Source organism: Podarcis vaucheri (assembly GCF_965113315.1).
Source record: "Podarcis vaucheri genome assembly, chromosome: 9".
NCBI lineage: Eukaryota > Metazoa > Chordata > Lepidosauria > Squamata > Lacertidae > Podarcis > Podarcis vaucheri.
The window spans coordinates 41252877-41262454 of record NC_138767.1 but is presented as its reverse complement, the minus strand read 5'-3'; the positions used below and the strand labels follow the sequence as shown (position 1 = coordinate 41262454).

Here is a 9578-nt window from a genome sequence, read left to right as displayed (position 1 = left end):
TGCTATAACCAGGGTGAGAAGGGACAGACTAGGTTAGTGTTTGAGTCATCTGTACTTCTCCTATGAAGTTCTACAAACTATACGGTAGGACACAGTGTGAGTTGTTTAGTACAGTGATTCCCAAACTTTCCCACAGACCAGTTGAAGAACGTCGAGGGTCTTGGCAGATTACTTAATAATATTTCTGCCTGTTGCAACAACTGTAATGTGCTATGCTAGATGCCATTCGGATTTTAATTGCTTTTTAATTTTATATATTTTATTCCATAGAATTCAAATTGCAACATGCTAATATACAATAAATAAAAGAACCTGTGAAAATACCATTAGAATTCCATACGAACATTTCACGCATTGGATGAGCAGTCTTCCAGCCACAAATCCACAGACCTTCCGGGGTCCCTCCGAATGAAACTCACTGACTGCTGGTGGTCCCTGGACCCCTCTTTGGGGAACCCCCTTTTCTGGTATAAGCCATTATGAATGCCTCAATGGCACACTGCTGAATACAGCTACAAAAAGGACACCCGTCTCCCCCGTTTATTTAGCTAATGTTTGCTTATCTCCCATCAAAATCAATGCCTGTCTTCAGAGAGATGTCACCCCCCCCCCCCGGCAATCTGACCGCAGGCACAATGAAGCAATTCACTGTCACTTTCGGCCCTAACCTACTTCACAAAGTTGTTGAGAGGACAACATAGAAGGTAGTTCAGGGGGCTGTCTTGGAAGACGGGTGGGATATATATATATATTCTGCTCTGTTCCAGTAACAAGAAGCCGAAAGCACCAGCCTGAAGATGACGAGTGAGACCTCGTCGAAACGTCGCACAGACACCCCGACTCTTACACGGGAAGACACCCGAAGACACCAAAACCTGCATATATATATATATATATATGGGAAAGCAGAGACATCACCTTGACAACAAAGGTCTGTATAGTCAAAGCTATGGTTTTCCCAGTAGTGATGTGTGGAAGTGAGAGCTGGACCATAAAGAAGGCTGATCACCGAAGAATTGATGCTTTTGAATTATGGTGCTGGAGGAGACTCTTGAGAGTCCCATGGACTGCAAGATCAAACGTATCCATTCTGAAGGAAATCAGCCCTGAGTGCTCACTGGAAGGACAGATCCTGAAGCTGAGGCTCCAATATTTTGGCCACCTCATGAGAAGAGAAGACTCCCTGGAAAAGACCCTGATGTTGGGAAAGATGGAGGGCACAAGGAGATGGGGACGACAGAGAATGAGATGGTTGGATGGTGTTCTCAAAGCTACCAGCATGAGTTTGACCAAAGTGTGGGAGGCAGTGGAAGACAGAAGTGCCTGGCGTGCTCTGGTCCATGGGGTTACGAAGAGCCGGACACGACTAAACGACAGCATATATATATATATATATATATATATGGGAAAGAAGTCCATTAATGTGGAGGGCCTTTTTTCTGAGGCAGCTGGGCTCTCATATATAGCAAGGGAGCGGGAGAGCTACTTTAAAGTGTCGCCCCCCTCTTCGCTGCGCCTGCCGAATAGCCGCCTGCGCCGACCCCGCGAGCAGCGCATTCCACCCTCTCCACTGCAACCTGAACCCGCCCTCAGCCACAGCATCCCCGCCGCACAGGGAACCGGTTGGCGGCGCGGGAGGAGCCCGGCAAGAGCGCGGAGAGCCCAAGAGGCGGCGGCGGCGGCGGCGATACCTTACCATGTCTCTTCCTTCCCTCCCCGGATGGCGGGAATTTGAGTTTGAGGGGGAAGAGACGCCGACGCTGCTCCGCCCCCTCCCTCCCTGGTACGCTACCGCCACCTGGCGCCCTTAAGGAGGTACTGCAGCCCCGCCGAGCCGGCCCTGCCCTTTATAACTCGCCACCGCCTCTCTCGCTCCACCCTTATCTCCATAGAGCTAGGAGGGAGAAAAGTGGGAGAGGCGCGCGCCAGAGAACACACTTCCAGGAACGTTTTCACCGGCTTCCCTTAATCCTCCCGCCCTCCCAAAATGGACGTCGCCGTAGCCAAGCTCTTGGCATCTCAGTTGCTGGGTTTGTTTGCTTGTTTTCCGTGGAGGGTTTCGGGGGTTTTTCCCCCCGTTGTTGATTTGCTCTTTATTTGTTACTACGTTTTTAATGACCGCTGTTGGAACACAGTATCTTCCAAACTCGCAGTGAGTGAGTGAGTTAGCTATCTAAATAAAGTTATTAAGAAGCCCACAAAATTGGAAAGGGGATCTCTCTCTCGTTCATTTGTCCTTGAACAAACGCGCAGCAAGATAAAAGAGTTGCGCGTTTTCAGTCTGGAAAATAAAAGGACCACGCTTCAGCCGGCTTCCGGGACTCTAACCTTCCCCGCCCCCAAGTCTATGTTCCGCAGCACTTTTTTGCACGGGGGTTTCTCCCTGCTCCTCAGTGATGTAGCGTGGGGGGTGCAGGGGGGGGCCGGCCGCACCGGGCGCAACACCTGGGGGCTAGGGTTAAAGGTAAAGGTAAAGGTACCCCTGCCCGAACGGGCCAGTCTTGACAGACTGTGGGGTTTGTGCGCCCATCTCACATTTATTGGCCGGGGGCCAGCGCTGTCCGGGGACACTTCCGGGTCACGTGGCCAGCGTGACATCGCTGCTCTGGCGAGCCAGAGCCGCACACGGAACGCCGTTTACCTTCCCGCTGGTAAGCGGTACCTATTTATCTACTTGCACCCGGGGGTGCTTTCGAACTGCTAGGTGGGCAGGCGCTGGGACCGAACAGCGGGAGCGCACCCCGCCGCGGGGATTCGAACCGCCGACCTTTCGATCGGCAAGCCCTAGGCGTTGAGGCTTTAGCCCACAGCGCCACCCGCGTCCCTGGGGGCTAGGGTTAGGGGGCGCAAATCCACGGGTTAGGGGGCGCAAACTACTTGCCTTGCCCCGGGTGCTGACAACCCACGCTACGCCATTGCTGCTCCTTACTCTACATCTGACAAGAGCGAGAAAACCTATCTGCAGTACAGTATTCTGCTATGCCTCCAATGCAATCCAGCATAAGTAGTATGTCTACCTGCAAAGATTATGAAACAGTTAATTCACACGAGAACCTTTGAAAGGATGTGGTGCTTCTTTTATTTAAACCTCTAAACAGCCATCTTAAAAGCGCAAACCCAGCTTGCGTCACTACCACAAATCATGAAGTAGGGTTTTCTTTCTGCATTTGGAGAATCGAAGGGGTCGTTTAGTCAGAATTAGCAATAGTGCTATCTACATCACAAAAGTCTGTTTCTTTCCACTACATGCTTCCTGTACATTGGTAAACCAACAAAGTAATCCTAAAAGTCTCAAGTGCTACTTTACTCTTATAAAGAAAACTGGACTCTTACAGAATTTTCACTACTTGGGCAAACAGGACACATAAAACACTATCAGCTACTTAAAGGTAAAGGAACAGGGACCCCTGACCATTAGGTCCAGTCGTGACCGACTCTAGGGTTGCGCGCTCATCTCACTCTATAGGCCGAGGGAGCCGGCATTTGTGCGCAGACAGCTTCCGGGTCATGTGGCCAGCATGACTAAGCCACTTCTGGCAAACCAGAGCAGCGCACAGAAACGCCATTTACCTTCCCAGCAGAGTGGTACCTATTTATCTACTTGCACTTGACGTGCTTTTGAACTGCTAGGTTGGCAGGAGCAGGGACCGAGCAACAGGAACTCACCCCGTCACGGGGATTTGAAACGCTGACCTTCTGATCGGCAAGTCCTAGGCTCTGTGGTTTAACCCACAGCACCACCCGCTACTTGGGCAAACAGGACACATAAAAACACTATCAGCTACTTACTGTAATTCTTATGTATATAAATCTCCAGTAGGTGCACTGGTAGCAGAATTTCTCAGCCAGTTCAAGGCTCCTTTTTCAAATTTCATGCTGAACATGTGGATATCAGGGTCTGAAGTCGGGATCTTAGCACACCTTCTATGCCTTGGGTGTACGTATGTGTGGAGATGACCTAATGTTCATTAGAATGCCTTCCCCTCTGCTTCTTTGTATATGTGTTATAAAATTATGTTCTTCAGTATACTGTATATTCTTCTGCCCTATTAACAAGAAGTGCTCAACAAAACAATACAAACAAATCAATACAACATTGTAAAAAAAAAAAAAGGAAACACACATTATTCATTTATTTTTATTTCTGGGGTTTGTGCATGATAAAAGATACACATTTGACTGAATTTTCCTATTGTTCCAACACAAGGTATTTTCTTTTCAGCTTTCTCTGTTAGGTAAAGCATAAAAATACCATGGCATACACAAAGCTAAACCTACACACAAACACTCTTCAATGAACACCTTTCATCCTCAGCCTTAACTAGACAAAGTTTATATTTCTTCTCAACAAGAGAGGGTGCATGGCTGTGGTGGGAAAGAAAGAAAAATTGACTTAAGATACTTCAGCATCGTTTTCAGAGAGTGCAAGACTTTATAGCATTCTTTAAACAAAACATATGAAACTGGCTTACAAAGCTGGAATGTACAAAAAAAGTCGTTCACTCCGAGGACTGGAAAGGTACAACATATTGAACAATTCAGTTTCTAGCGCAGGGAGATTACAATGCACGATGCACATTATGGAACATTCCCATGTCATAAAGCAAGAAAGCAAACCACCAGGGTTAAGGCTGTGTTGCTCACAAACATCCACTTAAGCGTGGTACATTCATCGGAAACTACCACCATTTTGGAATCATCCTATGCTAAATACAAACATCTTCCATACATTCTCCAAACACAGACCTTGAAAATCATTGCTCACAGTTCATCTTCAACAGCATTTTCAATGGACATTAACATTTTGTTTCTTACTATCATCCATTAAAAAGAAAATTAAAAAATTCATTTCCTCACACAACAAGCATAACTTAATGGGCACTTGTTTTCATTATGGCAACACTAGATCCTTAGTCATCAAAGAAAAAAATCAGCTGTAAAGTTGAAAGCCCTGTAATGTTTACAAAGGACAACAACAATAGACAATATTTTTCTTGCTACTTTGCTGAAACTTTAAATCAGTGTAAAAACTTTACTAGTATTTATCAGTTTTCCTTTTTTACAGTTTAAAAAAATCATTCAATGTACAGTTTGCAAGTTTATTGAAAAATGAACTGACAACATTTTTAGGCTTATTTTTAGCAAGTGTTTACCTTAATTAAACACATGTACTTGCACTGCTCGTGATGCATTTACTACTTATTACTCTACCTTTGGGCACCACTTGACAGAAGATGGACACTGCAAACATAAACCAGAATCACCAAAAAAACACCATGGGGCAACCTTTTACTACCAATCCATTTTAGGTCTGTAGTGCAGATGTGTCCTAGGCTGTGGGTTTGGCAGTGTAAGTGGGGATGGGTCATGCCTTAGATCAGGGATTGGGAATGTGTGGCCTTTCATATGTTGCAATACAGATTCCATCATCTCTGATCACTGGCCCATGGGGCTGATCAATTGAATCCAACAATATCAGCAGAGCCACAGGTGCCTTATCCCTGCCTTTGTAAACTCTGTAATTCTGGCAAATGTTTGCCCGGCCCCCCAAAAATGACTTAAAAAAGAAGAAGTTACATTTATACAATGGTTATTTTTCATTTCTTCCATCAGCTAACCAGGTAAAGGGCAACAATTGTGAACAACTGGAAATTGGTGAGCAAGAAACATTTTGATTATTGCTAGCTAATTTTCAAACGCTCATTTTGCCCCCTGCTCGGTTAGCTGATGTTGCTAAGCTTTCAAAATATCGTCTGGTAAAAACATGAAATTCAACAATGCTCCAGACTAGCACCAGTTTGTAAATAGTGTGCATCACCAACAGATTATAAATCTTAACAATTCATCAAGGAAGAACCAGGATCTTTTTTAAAAAAAAGTTAGATATTGAGGGAAAGGCCACATTACCCTTAACATATGTTAGCTTTGTTGTAAAGGAAATAAGCAATAATTAAAATTTGAGTTGGTAGTACATACAACATTACTAAGGTATTATTTACTAGGATTAAGAAACAATTACTTTAGGAAAGCATTTGAAGGACAATGTCCGCATGCATGAAATGGTCTCCAAGTGTGAATTTATAACAATTTAAGTTTGGATGCTTCCCTAATACAATTCACTGGGAAGGGCTCCTACAAAAATTCCATTGAGATGTGAGCACAGATCTTCACTTGAAGTGAGAAGGTATCATGATGGACAGTTGTGTTCCTAGATCCAGTTTAAGAAATTGCCAAACTAAGAACACTAACATTCAAGTGAATATTTCCTTTTGTCACAAGAACATGTTTATAAAAGCATAAGCATCTAAAATTTTAAGCCAGATTGGTTTGACAATATGTTGTGAATTACGTCTATAGTAATAACATACTTAACAGTTTGTGAGTTCCTTTATATTAAAAGTTCAATAACAATTACGAGACAGCTTAAGGTTTTTTTGTTTTGTTTTTGCTTGCATGGCTTAATAAATACATATAAAATTGTAAATAGGATATCCCTTTTCACAAAGAATTTAAATAGATTTCAAGGTGGTTCAGTGTCTGAGACTAACAGCATGCAGTGTCTGTCTATTGCCTTTGCAGACACTAAAAAATATTAATCCAGGAACCATAAATTTAGATTTTTAGCATTACTCATTTAAGATGTTTATTTTATAACAGTAAGTGAGAAGGAGTAAAAGCCTTTAAACAGTGCTTATCTATTCCTTAGTTTAAAACAACCAACTTTTTAGCTACTGTATTGTGGGCAAAGTAGGTAATAATCTTCATTTTTGCAAGTCTTCTCATTGTACTCATTATTTAAATGTTTTAAGGCTCTACCCACCCCAAAAGTGCAGGCTGGCTGATATTAAGATTCCACCCTGATAGGTCAAACTAAAGATCAAGAAGAAAAACGTAAAATTTGGGATTCACGAACCACACCATCAGGAATCTTCTTGCGTAAGGCCGGAGGCAATTCGTGACCCCACACTGCTGTCAAATGTATTTTTCTCACTTGATGTAACAATGTAGGCAAAAGTGTATTTGATGGAAATAACTTAAGCAAAAGGAGAAAACACATTGCAAGCACTGAGGTGAATCTGATAATTATAAGTTGCAAGACTTGTATGTGGGAAGGGGAAGAGAGGGAAATAGACCCTTTCAGAACATTCTCTCATACACAGGGTTATGCACATTCCTGTTTGTTATCACCTACATTTATGCTCCTTGTTCTTTTGTTCCCCACACTACATGCGCATATGAGGGAGGAAGTCATGAACAGCTTTTGAAATCCCTCTGTAGAACACTCTTGCACTCATAAGGATCTTCCAAGACTTGTTCAATTAATTCTGGTGCTCAGTCTTTCTGGAATTCAAACAAATGCACACCTGCTTTGGTAACCCTTGGTTTTATCCAAAATGAAACAAACAAACAAAAAAAACTGTCGACCACCAAACTCTCCTTTGGTTGCACAAGGCAGGCCCTCAGATGTGGTACATGTGTGGCTTATTATCCTATGTGAAAATGGGCAATTGGAACAAAGCAGATTGCTTTCATAAACCATAGCAAGAACCTGTCTGAAACATGGGTGTCAGGTGTGAAGCTAGCGAGGTTGACATAATGGCAATTAACTTCCTAATGAATCAGTACAGCGCTAATAGGAAACTGATTTTATGAAGTGCCAGCAGTAATCTATCCCTACTGGAATATATTCCCATAGCTTTTTAGAAGTTTCAGGTTTCCGGGAAAATCCCTACAACACATACTGAGCAATAGGAAAAGTGATAAACATGTACATCAATCCCACAGAGGGCAAGAAGTTTGCATTGATTTTTGTAGTGCTAGAAGTTAAGCTGTGTTAGGTCTGACAGGAAGGGCTAACCGTATCTCTTTACTAAAAGAAACTACTCATTACAGTTACTAAGACTGAAGAATGTTACAAGTGTAATACTTACTAGCGCTATGCGATCTAGAAGACTTCCAGACTTCCTGCTGGGTTAAATAATGCTCTACAGTAACAATTTCCAAAAATGGAAGCTTTAAACAAGTGCTCCCATTCACATGTTAAATAAACGCTTTAGATCATGTTGCTTTTAAAATTCTTTTCCCTCCTTCAGAACCTCACCCCCCCAGTCAATTACATGAACGCCTGATCTACAAGCTGCAGTTCACATATCTAGTATCCCATTGTCTCTAAATTCGGTGGGGAGGGAAGAGGGTCTTATTTATTAATCCTTATAATCAGTTCAGTGCGTAACATATGAGGTGCAAGTCCTATGTAAACAAGGTAGGTTTGGAAATTAAAAAAAAACAAAAACTGGAGACTCCTTCAGTATTAAAATTGAAATATTTAAGAAGTAGACATCCTACACACACAAAAAGATCTATGTTGGCCCTCAGAGGCTAGTAACTTCTTGAGCAGGAGCCGCCGCAGTTGTTACTGTAAGTATCGATAGACTTTGAAGCAGTGATTGCCAGAGTCTGCAACTACAACATGACCATCTGAAGTAAGGGCCAAACCTTGCGGACCATAAAGTGGATCGGCGGATGTGTTAATATAGGATAAAAAGGATCCACTCCCATCAAAAACCTGCGAAAAAGGCAAAGAGAGAATGTCAGCCAAAGACAGTGAACTGTGGATACCTAGAAGCTAATATGCATAAATGCAGGCAGCCACGCAGATTCACATGAAGTAAATAGAATTGTAGAAGGTGGCAAAGTCACCAGCTACGACCCAATCTGCTGAAAGTCTGCCATGGTCACACCCAGACTAGACTCACATAATTTAATCTGCCTGAGGCTGTATTTAGAGATAGTTCACAGCCACCCAGAGTGGCTGGGGAAACCCAGTCAGATGGGCGGGTATAACAACAACAACAACAACAACAACAACAACAACAGGAATGCAGCTGCAAGGATGCTTGCTGGGACCTAGGCTCAGAGCATAGACACACCAATATTTTCTAATCATTTTCAGGCTTAATTTAAAGCACTGGCATTGCTCTTTAAAGCTCTAAAAATTTTGGGAACAGGTTACCTGAAGGGCTGTCTGCACCCATAGAAAACTCTCAGACCTGCCTTTAAGAGCCACCAGACTGGTGGGCATCAGAGACAGAGCCTTTTCAACAGTGGCCCAAATAACCTTGGAATTCTCTCTCAGTATGCATGGCCCATCTTTATATAAATTTTAAAAAACTGTTTTGAACTCCATTCTCTTAAAAGTGCCCTGGGTTGGGTACTAAATAGCTTGAAACAGCTGCTGCTGTTCTTAAGTTTTTCTGTAATTGGGTTTTATAGGTATATTAGAACTTGGTTTATGGAGTAATTATCTTTTGTAAATTGCCTTAGGAGGGTTTTGTCCTGAAACGCAAAACATCCAAGTATTTTAAATTGAATCAATCTATTATCTATGCTCTGCCCTATCTAGTTGTCTGCTACCAGGTTAGAACAGGAAACACTTCTTGCTGTTGTTGTGTTTAGAGGCTTGGGGTTCTTAGAAATAAGAACCTGGACTCAGGTTATGCTTGTTAAGACTTAAGAGGTTTATTTTAGAATTCTTTCCTAACATACAGGCTGGCACTCCCCTTACGTTAAATCGTTCT

At 42.8% G+C, this 9578-nt stretch overlaps 2 protein-coding genes across 7 annotated transcripts in view; both read right to left on the bottom strand.

The window, feature by feature from the left end:
• Window positions 1-1855, bottom strand: part of MND1 (meiotic nuclear divisions 1) — a 38406-nt gene extending 36551 nt beyond the window's left edge. For both annotated transcript variants that reach the window (XM_082237770.1, XM_082237769.1), the window contains exon 1: window positions 1697-1855. In XM_082237770.1, the coding sequence (XP_082093896.1) occupies window positions 1697-1699 (3 nt within the window). In that variant the 5' untranslated portion in view covers window positions 1700-1855. The remainder of the gene's footprint in view (window positions 1-1696) is intronic.
• A 2267-nt stretch (window positions 1856-4122) lies between these two features.
• The window catches only part of TRIM2 (tripartite motif containing 2), a 52597-nt gene continuing 47141 nt past the window's right edge, over window positions 4123-9578 (bottom strand). For all 5 annotated transcript variants that reach the window (XM_082237626.1, XM_082237628.1, XM_082237625.1 and 2 more), the window contains exon 12: window positions 4123-8566. In XM_082237626.1, coding sequence (XP_082093752.1) covers window positions 8414-8566 — 153 coding nt within the window. In that variant the 3' untranslated portion in view covers window positions 4123-8413. The remainder of the gene's footprint in view (window positions 8567-9578) is intronic.